The 15,768-nt window shown below is 51.5% G+C and overlaps 1 protein-coding gene across 1 annotated transcript; it reads right to left on the bottom strand.

Annotated features, from left to right (window-relative positions):
* Positions 1 to 6,517: 6,517 nt before the first annotated feature.
* Positions 6,518 to 13,976, bottom strand: cd68 (CD68 molecule). Its single transcript, XM_002943378.5, has 6 exons — positions 13,830 to 13,976; positions 12,835 to 13,667; positions 12,437 to 12,541; positions 7,580 to 7,631; positions 7,055 to 7,219; positions 6,518 to 6,732 (listed from the first exon to the last, which is right to left on the bottom strand). Exons 1-6 carry the CDS (start codon positions 13,873 to 13,875, stop codon positions 6,599 to 6,601), a joined length of 1,335 nt encoding a protein of 444 aa, XP_002943424.2. The 5' UTR covers positions 13,876 to 13,976; the 3' UTR covers positions 6,518 to 6,598.
* Positions 13,977 to 15,768: the final 1,792 nt, after the last annotated feature.

The following is a 15,768-nucleotide window of genomic DNA, read 5'->3' on the forward strand; positions in this document are numbered from 1 at the left end:
CCCCTAGTGACAGGGGGTGAGTGGGTATCTCTGTGCCGGGAGTGGGATCGTTATCCCCTAATGCCCCGGGGTGAGTGGGTATCTCTGTGCCGTGAGTGGGATCGTTATCCCCTAATGCCCGGGGTGAGTGGGTATCTCTGTGCCGGGAGTGGGATCGTTATCCCCTAATGCCCCGGGGTGAGTTGGTATCTATGTGCCGGGAGTGGGATTGTTATCCCCTAATGCCCCGGGGTGAGTGGGTATCTCTGTGCCGGGAGTGGGATCGTTATCCCCTAATGCCCCGGGGTGAGTGGGTATCTCTGTGCCAGGACTGGATCATTATCCCCTAATGACGGGGTGAGTGGGTATCTCTGTGCCAGGACTGGATCATTATCCCCAATGCCCCGGGGTGAGTGGGTATCTCTGTGCCGGGAGTGGGATCATTATCCCCTAATGACAGGGGGTGAGTGGGTATCTCTGTGCCGGGAGTGGGATCATTATCCCCAATGCCCGGGGTGAGTGGGTATCTCTGTGCCAGGACTGGATCATTATCCCCAATGCCCAGGGTGGGTGGGTATCTCTGTGCCAGGGCGAGTGGGATCATTATCCCCAATGCCTGGGGTGGGTGGGTATCTCTGTGCCGGGAGTGGGATCATTATCCCCAATGCCCGGGGTGAGTGGGTATCTCTGTGCCAGGACTGGATCATTATCCCCAATGCCCGGGGTGAGTGGGTATCTCTGTGCCAGGACTGGATCATTATCCCCAATGCCCGGGGTGAGTGGGTATCTCTGTGCCAGGACTGGATCATTATCCCCAATGCCCGGGGTGAGTGGGTATCTCTGTGCCAGGGCGAGTGGGATCATTATCCCCAATGCCCGGGGTGGGTGGGTATCTCTGTGTCAGGGTGAGTGGGTATCTCATCTGCAGAGACCAGGATATACAGTTTGCAGGCCACAACAGCTGAACAGACCATAAAGGTTATTTATGACAAGCAAGGCAGTAGAAAAGGGCAAACAATGGGTGGAACTGCCATGCTTTTGCACTTTGTACCCCCCCATTCACTCTAAATGAATTGCCGCAGGTCCTTTGTGCTTTATTTTGGTGCCCCATGAATACAGTGCCGCCGGCAGTCAGCAGAGCTGTATTCATAGGGACAAGGGTGTATAGATTTCATACTAAAGAATCTGGGTTCAAGCACAACAGGGGATTCGCTGGGCATAGGTTACGCCACGTTGCCACCCGGCTCTGATGCCGTACTGGGCTGTAGTGCTGCCCCATGTGGGAAGCGAGTAATACACTATTGCACCACTGGAGGGCAGGACAGGCCAGTAAGGGTTGTGCACTGGGTGCCCCAGGCTCCCCACTAAATATGTTCCATTCTAAATGAGTGAAATAAACCCAAAATATCACATTGTTTGGCACCGACATGGATTTGTGCTGCAAGGTCCCGCGTTAGGCAGCCATTGCATTCTGTCAGTAGTCGGAACCAGCAGTGAGTGCAGAGAAGAGACAGAGCTTCCCAGAGTCATTATTGTTCAATGTAAACCCCTAAATAAATCTGCCCCAGAGAGATGGGAAGTGAGTGCTCGCCTGTGGCTCTTATTCTTCTTCTCTGGGTTATTCCCATTGTTATTACCCTCGTGCTTCCTGCCCCAGCGACCCCCTGTGGGGCTAAATGCCAGACTAGAGTTTCATTCTGTTCATTCTTATTGCTTGTCTGTAGCCCCTCGCTGGCCCCTCTTTCTCATTTCAGTCTGACTTCCCAGCCCCCCTGTAACCCCCATTCCTTGTTCCTATCTAATGTATCTGCCAGTACCACTGATTCAGGGGGGGGGGGATCCCACAACTTCCCAGCCCCCCTGTAACTCCCCTTCCTTGTACCTATCTAATGTATCTGCCAGTACCACTGATTCAGGGGGGGGGGGATCCCACAACTTCCCAGCCCCCCTGTAACTCCCCTTCCTTGTACCTATCTAATGTATCTGCCAGTACCACTGATTCAGGGGGGGTCCCACAACTTCCCAGCCCCCCTGTAACTCCCCTTCCTTGTACCTATCTAATGTATCTGCCAGTACCACTGATTCAGGGGGGGGGGATCCCACAACTTCCCAGCCCCCCTGTAACTCCCCTTCCTTGTACCTATCTAATGTATCTGCCAGTACCACTGATTCAGGGGGGGGGATCCCACAACTTCCCAGCCCCCCCTGTAACTCCCCTTCCTTGTACCTATCTAATGTATCTGCCAGTACCACTGATTCAGGGGGGGGGATCCCACAACTTCCCAGCCCCCCTGTAACTCCCCTTCCTTGTACCTATCTAATGTATCTGCCAGTACCACTGATTCAGGGGGGGGGGGATCCCACAACTTCCCAGCCCCCCTGTAACTCCCCTTCCTTGTACCTATCTAATGTATCTGCCAGTACCACTGATTCAGGGGGGGATCCCACAACTTCCCAGCCCCCCTGTAACTCCCCTTCCTTGTACCTATCTAATGTATCTGTCAGTACCACTGATTCAGGGGGGGGGGATCCCACAACTTCCCAGCCCCCCCTGTAACTCCCCTTCCTTGTACCTATCTAATGTATCTGCCAGTACCACTGATTCAGGGGGGGGGATCCCACAACTTCCCAGCCCCCCTGTAACTCCCCTTCCTTGTACCTATCTAATGTATCTGCCAGTACCACTGATTCAGGGGGGGGGGGGATCCCACAACTTCCCAGCCCCCCCTGTAACTCCCCTTCCTTGTACCTATCTAATGTATCTGCCAGTACCACTGATTCAGGGGGGGGGGGATCCCACAACTTCCCAGCCCCCCCTGTAACTCCCCTTCCTTGTACCTATCTAATGTATCTGCCAGTACCACTGATTCGGGGGGGGGGGGTCCCACAACTTCCCAGACCCCCCTGTAACCCCCCTTCCTTGTACCTATCTAATGTATCTGCCAGTACCACTGATTCAGGGGGGGGGTCCCACAACTTCCCAGCCCCCCTGTAACCCCCCTTCCTTGTACCTATCTAATGTATCTGCCAGTACCACTGATTCAGGGGGGGGGTCCCACAACTTCCCAGACCCCCCTGTAACCCCCCTTCCTTGTACCTATCTAATGTATCTGCCAGTACCACTGATTCAGGGGGGGATCCCACAACTTCCCAGCCCCCCCTGTAACTCCCCTTCCTTGTACCTATCTAATGTATCTGCCAGTACCACTGATTCAGGGGGGGGGATCCCACAACTTCCCAGCCCCCCCTGTAACCCCCATTCCTTGTACCTATCTAATGTATCTGCCAGTACCACTGATTCAGGGGGGGGGGATCCCACAACTTCCCAGCCCCCCTGTAACTCCCCTTCCTTGTACCTATCTAATGTATCTGCCAGTACCACTGATTCGGGGGGGGGATCCCACAACTTCCCAGCCCCCCTGTAACTCCCCTTCCTTGTACCTATCTAATGTATCTGCCAGTACCACTGATTCAGGGGGGGATCCCACAACTTCCCAGCCCCCCTGTAACCCCCCTTCCTTGTACCTATCTAATGTATCTGTCAGTACCACTGATTCAGGGGGGGGATCCCACAACTTCCCAGCCCCCCCTGTAACTCCCCTTCCTTGTACCTATCTAATGTATCTGCCAGTACCACTGATTCAGGGGGGGATCCCACAACTTCCCAGCCCCCCTGTAACTCCCCTTCCTTGTACCTATCTAATGTATCTGCCAGTACCACTGATTCAGGGGGGGGGGATCCCACAACTTCCCAGCCCCCCCTGTAACTCCCCTTCCTTGTACCTATCTAATGTATCTGCCAGTACCACTGATTCAGGGGGGGGGGGGGATCCTACAACTTCCCAGCCCCCTGTAACTCCCCTTCCTTGTACCTATCTAATGTATCTGCCAGTACCACTGATTCAGGGGGGGGGGATCCCACAACTTCCCAGCCCCCCTGTAACTCCCCTTCCTTGTACCTATCTAATGTATCTGCCAGTACCACTGATTCAGGGGGGGGATCCCACAACTTCCCAGCCCCCCTGTAACTCCCCTTCCTTGTACCTATCTAATGTATCTGCCAGTACCACTGATTCAGGGGGGGGGGGATCCCACAACTTCCCAGCCCCCCCTGTAACTCCCCTTCCTTGTACCTATCTAATGTATCTGCCAGTACCACTGATTCGGGGGGGGGGGGTCCCACAACTTCCCAGACCCCCCTGTAACCCCCCTTCCTTGTACCTATCTAATGTATCTGCCAGTACCACTGATTCAGGGGGGGGGTCCCACAACTTCCCAGCCCCCCTGTAACTCCCCTTCCTTGTACCTATCTAATGTATCTGCCAGTACCACTGATTCAGGGGGGGGGATCCCACAACTTCCCAGCCCCCCTGTAACTCCCCTTCCTTGTACCTATCTAATGTATCTGCCAGTACCACTGATTCAGGGGGGGGGATCCCACAACTTCCCAGCCCCCCTGTAACTCCCCTTCCTTGTACCTATCTAATGTATCTGCCAGTACCACTGATTCAGGGGGGGGGGATCCCACAACTTCCCAGCCCCCCTGTAACTCCCCTTCCTTGTACCTATCTAATGTATCTGCCAGTACCACTGATTCAGGGGGGGGTCCCACAACTTCCCAGCCCCCCTGTAACTCCCCTTCCTTGTACCTATCTAATGTATCTGCCAGTACCACTGATTCAGGGGGGGGGGGGATCCTACAACTTCCCAGCCCCCCTGTAACTCCCCTTCCTTGTACCTATCTAATGTATCTGCCAGTACCACTGATTCAGGGGGGGGGATCCCACAACTTCCCAGCCCCCCTGTAACTCCCCTTCCTTGTACCTATCTAATGTATCTGCCAGTACCACTGATTCAGGGGGGGGATCCCACAACTTCCCAGCCCCCCTGTAACTCCCCTTCCTTGTACCTATCTAATGTATCTGCCAGTACCACTGATTCAGGGGGGGGGGGATCCCACAACTTCCCAGCCCCCCCTGTAACTCCCCTTCCTTGTACCTATCTAATGTATCTGCCAGTACCACTGATTCGGGGGGGGGGGGTCCCACAACTTCCCAGACCCCCCTGTAACCCCCCTTCCTTGTACCTATCTAATGTATCTGCCAGTACCACTGATTCAGGGGGGGGGTCCCACAACTTCCCAGCCCCCCTGTAACTCCCCTTCCTTGTACCTATCTAATGTATCTGCCAGTACCACTGATTCAGGGGGGGGGATCCCACAACTTCCCAGCCCCCCTGTAACTCCCCTTCCTTGTACCTATCTAATGTATCTGCCAGTACCACTGATTCAGGGGGGGGATCCCACAACTTCCCAGCCCCCCTGTAACTCCCCTTCCTTGTACCTATCTAATGTATCTGCCAGTACCACTGATTCAGGGGGGGGGGGGGGATCCCACAACTTCCCAGCCCCCCTGTAACTCCCCTTCCTTGTACCTATCTAATGTATCTGCCAGTACCACTGATTCAGGGGGGGGTCCCACAACTTCCCAGCCCCCCTGTAACTCCCCTTCCTTGTACCTATCTAATGTATCTGCCAGTACCACTGATTCAGGGGGGGGGGGGGGATCCCACAACTTCCCAGCCCCCCTGTAACTCCCCTTCCTTGTACCTATCTAATGTATCTGCCAGTACCACTGATTCAGGGGGGGGGTCCCACAACTTCCCAGCCCCCCTGTAACTCCCCTTCCTTGTACCTATCTAATGTATCTGCCAGTACCACTGATTCAGGGGGGGGGTCCCACAACTTCCCAGCCCCCCTGTAACTCCCCTTCCTTGTACCTATCTAATGTATCTGCCAGTACCACTGATTCGGGGGGGGGGATCCCACAACTTCCCAGCCCCCCCTGTAACTCCCCCTCCTGTCTCTCAGTACCAGCCTGGCACATGGCTGTGGCCCCTGTCGTACTGGTGACAGAGCCCTATTTGTGCACATTCAGATTGGGGTTGGCACTTGCACAATGGGCTCGGTTGGGGAAGATCATGTGACCACAGACACCGCTGAATTCCCTTTTTGCACAATACGCACTTTCCCATGATTTCCTATAGAGGAAGTTCCTGGAGGTCCCATGACACAGGTGGTACAATTATAAGCAGTATAACCCCCCCCTGCTGAGTCACTTACCCCCCTACACCTGCCTCTCCCTTCTCTGCTGCCCATTACCCCCATTGCCCTTACCCTGCTATTGGGCAAAAAAATAACCCCTAAATATATCCACATGACTCTGTAAACGACAGCTCGGGGCCCAATCAGTGACCTTACTGACGGTTGCTATGTGACGCTCATGCTGTCAATGCTTTACCCATAATGCCGAGTCTGGAGAATGAAGAGCCACGACACACGATTTGATATTGTTCCAGTCAGGGGCGGGGCTTGGATACTGTGCTCTCTCTCTATGGGAGGGGTATATGGGACCAGTGGCCGGGTTACTCACATTCAGCGGAATCTCAGCGGAACCCCATGAGCAGTCGGACCGTGACCAATCAGAACTCTTATTCAGATCAATGCATTTGGCCCAAAAGACCACGCCCAGCGCAGAAATCACTCACCGGCAAACTTTTATTTAATCTCCCATGCACCCCTCCCCCCCCTTGTGTCGTTCACACCATTCTGCCAAGTGATCTATAGCATCTCGTAGCCCCCAGTTCTCCGACGGCGGCCAATGAAGTATGCCAGCACCACCACCAGGATGAGCACCAGTAGGATGATGCCAACCACGATTGGAACGGTCATGTTGGCTTTGTAACAGCTCTTGGCTGTGGGCGGAAAAATAAGGAAATGCCTTTAACCTTCTGATCCACTTCAAGCCCCTCCCCCAAACCCTACAACTGCCCATTGGATAGGGCCACAATCATGGCCATAATGGCCTTTGTCTGCTAAATCTGGACTTTACAGTCAGCAAATGGCTGCCCAACATTATGGGTGCATTTAATCCATGGGTTGCCCCTATACTACATACCCAGTGCCAATAAAGGAGGTGGCCAACCGGGGCCACCGATCAAGCAGCAAATCACGGCCATCGTGTGCGCAGGGGCGTTTGGAGCTAACGGCAGTTTTGGACACCATTTTGGAACTTACCAGGCCCATAATCGGATCCATTCAGCTGAAAGGCCTGGGCTTGCACTTTAGAGGCAGTGACCACTAAGGAAGACGTCACCTTGAGTGTCACTAGGTCACAGGAAAAGGACTGCCCCAGGGGGGCCTCCATCTCTCTCACGGTGGCCCCAAACATGCCGGAGGATTCTGCAAGAGAGGAGACAAGTCAACCTTGGGAAGGCAGAAAACGGAATAGTAGAAGTGTGGGACTGGCCAGGCGAGGGGCAGTTATATCCCTGGGCAGCTCCTTAGAAGCTTTTTTGCACAAACTGCCTTAGGCTCATTAGTGGCCCGTGATAGACCTCTGGGGGCAACCAATCTCCCCTAAATGCCTACGAAGCTGCCTGAAGGAGGAATCTTTGTGCAACGTGAAAGCCCTTCCCCCCGGCAAATTCTGTTGTAGGCAAGGGGAGAGTCTCTGTGTGGGACCTCAGCCTTAATGTCTCTTATATGCACAGATACAGAACCAATTCTGCCCCAGTGGGGTAAGAAGACAAATGACAGCACCTTTGTCCAGCAGCGTCACATTCACCTCTTCCAGGTAAAAGTTAGTAGAGTCCTGCAAGACAGAAACCAGGAGATACCTGAGACCCTTCGTGTTCCACCTTCCTGCTCAGGGGAGCCTGGTGTCCCTCCCAGTCTCGTCCCCTACTGGGCTCTCTTTATGGTTACTGGCCCATCTGGGCTGCCCAATCCCTAACTGCTTGAGATAAGACTCCTTATGTTCCATCTTACTGCCTGGTGTCCCTCCCAGTCTCTTCCCCTACTGGGTTCTATGTTTCTATGGTTACTGGCCCATTTGGGCTCTGCCTGAGAACAGACTGTTCCACCTTACTTCCTGCTCAGGGGATCCCAGTGTCCCTACCAGTCTCTTCCCCTACTGGGTTCTATGTTTCTATGGTTACTTGCCCATTTGGGCTCCACCTGAGATCAGACACTTCATGTTCCACCTTACTTCCTGCTCAGGGGAGCCCGTGTCCCTCCCAGTCTCTTCCCCTACTGGGTTCTAGGTTTCTATGGTTACTTGCCCATTTGCGCTCCACCTGAGATCAGACACTTCATGTTCCACCTTACTTCCTGCTCAGGGGAGCCCCGAGTCCCTCCCAGTCTCTTCCCCTACTGGGTTCTATGTTTCTATGGTTACTGGCCCATCTGGGCTCCGCCTGAGATCAGACACTACATGTTCCACCTTACTTCCTGCTCAGGGGAGCCCCGAGTCCCTCCCAGTCTCTTCCCCTACTGGGTTCTATGTTTCTATGGTTACTTGCCCATTTGGGCTCCACCTGAGATCAGACACTTCATGTTCCACCTTACTTCCTGCTCAGGGGAGCCCCGAGTCCCTCCCAGTCTCTTCCCCTACTGGGTTTTATGTTTCTATGGTTACTGACCCATCTGGGCTCCGCCTGAGATCAGACACTACATGTTCCACCTTACTTCCTGCTCAGGGGAGCCCCGAGTCCCTCCCAGTCTCTTCCCCTACTGGGTTCTAGGTTTCTATGGTTACTGACCCATTTGGGCTCCACCTGAGATCAGACACTACATGTTCCACCTTACTTCCTGTTCAGGGGAGCCCCGAGTCCCTCCCAGTCTCTTCCCCTACTGGGTTTTATGTTTCTATGGTTACTGACCCATCTGGGCTCCGCCTGAGATCAGACACTACATGTTCCACCTTACTTCCTGCTCAGGGGAGCCCCGAGTCCCTCCCAGTCTCTTCCCCTACTGGGTTCTATGTTTCTATGGTTACTTGCCCATTTGGGCTCCACCTGAGACCTGGTATCACTGAGACCTGGTGGGATGATAAATGCGACTGGGCTGTGAATTTAAATGGTTATACACTTTTTAGGAGGGACAGAGAGATTAAAAAGGGTGGAGGGGTTTGTCTTTATGTAAAGTCAGATTTAAAGCCATGTAATAAAGACATTACCAATGAAAACGTCGAATCTCTTTGGGTAGAAATGTCAGTAGGGCTGAAGGTCACAAAGAAAATGATCATTGGTGTATGCTATAAACCACCCCGTATAGATGAGGGGGATGAGGCCCAGCTATTGTTGCAAATGGAGGAGGCTTCAAAACTGGGTCAAGTTGTTGTTATGGGGGACTTTAATTATCCGGACATTGACTGGAGTAATGGGGGGGCTAAGTCAGAAACAGCTAGTAGGTTTGTAAATATGCTAAATGGCAACTTTTTATTTCAGGCAGTTCAAGAACCCACTAGGAATGACGCTATTTTGGACCTGGTGATTTCTAATAATAATGAACTTATCTCTAACATTTGTGTGGGTGAGCATTTGGGGAACAGTGATCCCAACATGGTCTCCTTTGAGATAATGCTACAGAGACAGCGCTATAAGGGAGTAACTAAAACGCTCAATTTTAGACGTGCAGACTTTGCCAGTATAAGGGCATCTCTGCAATGTGTCAACTGGGAAAGGCTTTTCATGGGGTTAGACACAGAAGGAAAATGGAACATCTTTAAAACATTGCTTTGTAGGTATACACAACAGTATATCCCCCTAGTAAGCAAGGAGAGGCATCGCAAAGCAAAACCTTTATGGCTGAATAAAAGTGTTATTGTCGAGGTTGGTAAGAAAAAACGTGCTTTTAGGGCATTCAAGTTAGCTGGGACAGCTGGGGCTTTCATCAGGTACAGGGGGGCAAATAAAGCATGCAAAAAAGCTATCAGGCAGCTAAAATAGAGATGGAAAGGGATATTGCTGCTAGGAGTAAAAAGAATCCTAAATTATTTTTTAATTATGTGAATAGTAAAAAAATGAAGCAAGAAGGGGTGGGAACTTTATTATCACGGGGGGGTACGTTGGTTGATGAAAACGGGGAAAAAGCTGAAATTTTGAACTCTTATTTTTCATCTGTCTATACATCTGAGGAGCCAGATAATGAAGGCTTCCCTTGTAATATACCCAGTTCTAGTAATTTAGCTACTGGCGCATGGGTCACTCGGGGGGGAATTCAAAAGAGACTTGAACATGTAAAGGTAAACAAAGGTCCAGGGCCGGATGGGATTCATCCCAGGGTATTAAATGAGCTGAGCGCTGTGATTGCCAAACCTCTTCACTTAATTTTTCAGGATTCATTGAGGTCTGGCATGGTGCCGAGAGACTGGCGGATTGCTAATGTGGTGCCGTTATTTAAAAAGGGATCCCGTTCTCAGCCTGAAAACTATAGGCCTGTTAGTCTGACATCAGTAGTAGGAAAACTTCTGGAAGGGGTAATAAGGGATAGGGTACTTGAATACATTGCAGTTCACAATACTATTAGTTTGTGCCAGCATGGTTTTATGGGTAACAGATCTTGCCAGACTAATTTAGTTGCCTTTTATGAGGAGGTGAGTAGGAACCTTGATGCTGGAATGGCAGTTGATGGGATCTACTTGGACTTTGCTAAAGCGTTTGATACAGTACCGCACAGAAGGTTAATGATCAAATTAAGGAATATTGGCCTAGAACATAATATTTGTAATTGGATAGAGAACTGGCTGAAGGATAGAGTACAAAGAGTGGTGGTAAATGGAACATTTTCTAATTGGGCCAGTGTGGTTAGTGGAGTACCGCAGGGGTCAGTCCTTGGTCCTTTGCTTTTTAACTTGTTTATTAATGCCCTGGAGGGGGGCATAGACAGTACTGTTTCTATTTTTGCTGATGACACTAAATTGTGCAAAACTATAAGTTCCATGCAGGATGTGCCGCTTTGCAGAGCGATTTGACAAAATTAGATAACTGGGCAGCAAACTGGGAAATGAGGTTCAATGTTGATAAGTGCAAAGTTATGCCCTTTGGTAGAAATAATATAAACGCAAACTATCTACTGAATGGGAGTGAGTTGGGGGGATCCTTAATGGAGAAGGATCTGGGGGTTTTGTTGATAACAAGTTGTCTAATTCCAGGCAGTGTCATTCTGTGGCTACTAAAGCAAATAAAGTGCTGTCTTGTATAAACAGGGCATTGACTCAAGGGATGAGAACATAATTTTGCCCCTTTATAGGTCCCTGGTAAGGCCTCACCTTGAGTATGGGGGGCAGTAACAGTGAGTATGGGGGGCAGTAACAGTGAGTATGGGGGGCAGTAACAGTGAGTATGGGGGCAGTAACAGTGAGTATGGGGGGGCAGTAACAGTGAGTATGGGGGGCAGTAACAGTGAGTATGGGGGGGCAGTAACAGTGAGTATGGGGGGCAGTAACAGTGAGTATGGGAGGCAGTAACAGTGAGTATGGGGGGCAGTAACAGTGAGTATGGGGGGCAGTAACAGTGAGTATGGGGGGCAGTAACAGTGAGTATGGGGGGCAGTAACAGTGAGTATGGGGGGGCAGTAACAGTGAGTATGGGGGGGCAGTAACAGTGAGTATGCAGTGCAGTTTTGGGCTCCAGCCCTTAAGAAGGATATTAATGAGCTGGAGAGAGTGCAGAGACTGCAACTAAACTGGTTAAGGGGATGGAAGATTTAAACTATGAGGTGAGACTGTCGAGGTTGGGGTTGTTTTCTCTGGAAAAGAGGCGCTTGCGAGGGGACATGATTACTCTGTACAAGTACATTAGAGGGGATTATAGGCAGTTGGGGGATGTTCTTTTTTCCCATAAAAACAATCAGTGCACCAGAGGCCCCCCCTTTAGATTAGAGGAACGGAGCTTCCATTTGAAGCAGCGTAGGTGGTTTTTCACGGTGAGGGCAGTGAGGGGGTTGGGGAATGCCCTGCCGGGGGATGTTGGGTAGGGGGTTCCTCACGGTGAGGGCAGTGAGGAGGTTGGGGAATGCCCTTCCTAGTGATGGGGTAATGGCAGATTCTGTTAATGCCTATAAGAGGGGCCTGGATGAGTTCTTGATCAATCAGAATATCCAAGGCTATTGTGATACTAATATCTACAGTTAGTACTAGTGGGTGTATTTATAGTTTATGTATGTGAGTGTATAGATTGGTAGGTGTGGGTTAGGTGTGCTGGGTTTACTTGGATGGGTTGAACTTGATGGACACAGGTCTTTTTTCAACCCTATGTAACTATGTAACTATGTAACTATGAGATCAGACACTTCATGTTCCACCTTACTTCCTGCTCAGGGGAGCCCCGAGTCCCTCCCAGTCTCTTCCCCTACTGGGTTTTATGTTTCTATGGTTACTGACCCATCTGGGCTCCGCCTGAGATCAGACACTACATGTTCCACCTTACTTCCTGCTCAGGGGAGCCCCGAGTCCCTCCCAGTCTCTTCCCCTACTGGGTTCTATGTTTCTATGGTTACTGGCCCATCTGGGCTGCCCGTTCCCTATATGAGGCAATGTATGAGGTTCCTGCTCACCCATTGGCTGACTCTCTTTGCCCCAGAATCACCCCATGCCACACATCCCTAGTGCATTACCTGTGCGAATGCCAGGCTGAGAGTTGCCCCGGGGAAGCCAAGAGCCAGTTCCACTCGGTCCTTGTAGCACTTTCCATCTGATTGGGTCACTGGGGGTGGGGGCACCTGTATCAGAAAAGAGAATGCATCATTTCTATGGAAGTTTATAAGCCCCGCCCCTGCCCTGCCCTTTGGCAGAACCTATAGCCCCCCGACCCCATACCCAATAACCCCCCGTTTTGTGCCAGTGTTCTGACTGGCGCGTGATTCTTTACTGGTACTGATCTAAACTCCAGCACCCATCTTACCTGTGGAACGGAATCTGGGCAGAGGGTTGCAGTGGGGGTTCCCTTGGGATTGGTCGGGGCAAGAATGTGGGCTGTGGGCATGCATTGGAACCAGTGGGTCCAGTCACTCACCTGGATCTGCTTGGTACCATTCACTGTGATTTCCAGCACCGCCGTCATTCTCAGGCACGGCCCCGAGGTGCCATTAGCAAAGAAGTCTGGGGTCGTCGGCGCAGTACTGGGGTGCACTGTTGTGTAATTGGTATGTGCCGTAGTGGAATAGTGCGGGGTTGAGTGGTTGGTAACTGGGGGTGTAGCTGTGTGGGTAGTAACTGGGGGTGTAGTTGTGTGATTAGTTACTGGGGGTGTAGTTGTGTGGTTAGTAACTGGGGGTGTAGTTGTGTGATTAGTAACTGGGTGTGTAGTTGTGTGGTTAGTAACTGGGGGTGTAGTTGTGTGGTTAGTAACTGGGTGTGTAGTTGTGTGGTTAGTAACTGGGGGTGTAGTTGTGTGGGTAGTAACTGGGGGTGTAGTTGTGTGGTTAGTAACTGGGGGTGTAGTTGTGTGGGTAGTAACTGGATGTGTAGTTGTGTGGTTAGTAACTGGGGGTGTAGTTGTGTGGTTAGTAACTGGGGGTGTAGTTGTGTGGGTAGTAACTGGATGTGTAGTTGTGTGGGTAGTAACTGGATGTGTAGTTGTGTGCTTTGTAACTGGATGTGTAGTTGTGTGCTTTGTAACTGGGTGTGTAGTTGTGTGATTAGTAACTGGGTGTGTAGTTGTGTGCTTAGTAACTGGGGGTGTAGTTGTGTGGGTAGTAACTGGGTGTGTAGTTGTGTGGTTAGTAACTGGGTGTGTAGTTGTGTGCTTAGGGGTAGTTCTGGCTGTGGTGGTGGTGCGGTGGGGGCAAGAGAAACAAGGAGTCCAGGGGTGGTGTTGGTTGGGTGGTGCAGAGTCGGCGGCACACACTGTAATGCAGAACACACTGAGCATTAGACAGGGCATTGGGGCAAAGGGGTAGAAAGGAAGGGGCAGGGCAATTAGGAATGACAAAAAGCAAGAGATTGTGCATAGGGGGTAAAGGAAATGCCAGGAAGGGTAAGAGATTGGGGAAAAACCCCCCTACTCACCAGTTACACAAAGCCAAAGGCACAGCGCAGCCCCACAGAACTTCATGATGAGAAGGTAAGTGCCCCAAACTCTCGCTGGCGACTGACTCCTGACTGTCCCGCACTCTCACGCTCTCATCCCCTGTCATGTGTCTCTCTGACACAAACTTCCTTTTAGAAAATGGGAAGTGAAAGGAGGACAGGAAGGCCAGGAAAGCGCTCTGTCTGCACTTTCTGTTCAGCGGGGCCACGTGTTTCCTGGGGACCCTCGCCAACTGGCATCTGCCCAAGTGCCGGCCGAGTAAATGGGCTTATGGTGCCCGCCCCAGATAGACAGAGTGGGCAATTTGTTGTACCTGGGGGTCCAAGCGTCACACACACTCTCACCCACTGGGACTGCCCCGTCTGGGCAAGTAGACTGAGGCGCCTGCTGCTGAGGGCACATCTCTTCTCAAATGGGTTCCTTGGTGCCAGTCTTAAGTGATTGGTCATCAGATTCCTTGGCTTCCGCTGCCCATACTAGCACCCGCCTCTTGGGGTTTCTTTTTGCCTGCACCATTCCTTGCCCGTCTACCAGATTCCTGGATTCCTGCCACCTCCCACAATCTCTGGCTTGGCAAATGGCTGCAGAACGTTGCCCCCTGCCTTGATCTCTGGCCCCAAATCCACTGCTTCTGACACCAGAGAATACCAGTTGTGTAGCCTTCTGACTGGCCAGACCTTCTGCTTGGCCTTTTCTTCTAGATACATCTGAAAGCCCAGCTTGAAGGCGGTTTGTTCTTTGAGGCAAATATGTATTTATGTATCTAGATCTTCCATGGATGATGAACCAATGTTCTTCTGATGAGCAAGGAGGTTGGGCCTTCAAGGAAGAAGTCCAACAGCCACTATTTGGGGGCTTATATATTTCAGCTGTTACCACTTCCCACCCCAGACCAACAAGGACCTTCAGTACTATTTCCTTCCATTGGGTCAGTACAGAGGGCAGATAAACGGTGCCAGACCCAGTTCCTCAGCCTGCTCTCTGTTTTAGGAACATGAAGTCAAACCCGCTCACGTGACTGGCGCTGAACCAAGTGCCTTTATTCTCAACTGGATCCGACAGCACCAATCAGTAAAGCAGAACTGGACTAAGTTATGTTTGCCTAATGGATCCGAATCATTTTGTGATGGGTCTGGATCGGAACAAGCCCTGGGGGTGCATCTACTGTATGTATGTAGGACCCAAGGACTTGCAGTTCCTGTGCCATTGACACCTCCATGGGGTGCAGTAAGAAGAGAGCAAGGGGACTTGCCCCACTTCCCATTATGAGGGGCTAACACAGCATTTCTGCTAAACCCCCAACTATAAAGGGAACTTTGCCCCTTATATTGTCATTGTTGCTGAAGGTTCAATGACTTTATATGCAGTGCTAGTTCTCCACCACTAGGTGGCAGCGTAACACCGCAGGGGCATGGCCATTCAGTCACAGCTCTTACATAGCAAACAGCATCCCAGCTTGGTGGAGCAGCTACAGGGTTTGCCCCGGGGGGTCCCATATGGATAGAGGGGCAGCCTTTGGATGTACAGGAGACTGGGCCAGGTATTACGGGCCCCTAGCTGCCCCCCTGGACACATTCAGGCTGATATGGCTATACTGGTAGAACTCAATTCTCAATACCATGCCCAAGGGTGCCTGTTGGTCAGAGGGCGTGCAAACTTGCTTCCTCCGGGAAACTGGCAAGAACCAATGGGTGGCATGAAGTTAGCAGCCAGGTGTAGTAGTCTGTCTGTGGTCGCTAGATGGGCTTACACTGGCCAGTGGCCACTCAGCCCTATCAGTTTGGGCTCACTTCATTCCGAAGGGATCTTTCTGTTCAGATCTAAACTGGATACTATTATATCCAAACCCTCGGCAGGGAAGGCGGAGTTTCTCCCGCAGGAGAAGGACACAATCTCCAGAAGATTCTCACCCAATAG

This window comes from Xenopus tropicalis, chromosome 3, assembly GCF_000004195.4.
Source record: "Xenopus tropicalis strain Nigerian chromosome 3, UCB_Xtro_10.0, whole genome shotgun sequence".
In the NCBI taxonomy this organism is placed as follows: Eukaryota; Metazoa; Chordata; class Amphibia; order Anura; family Pipidae; genus Xenopus; species Xenopus tropicalis.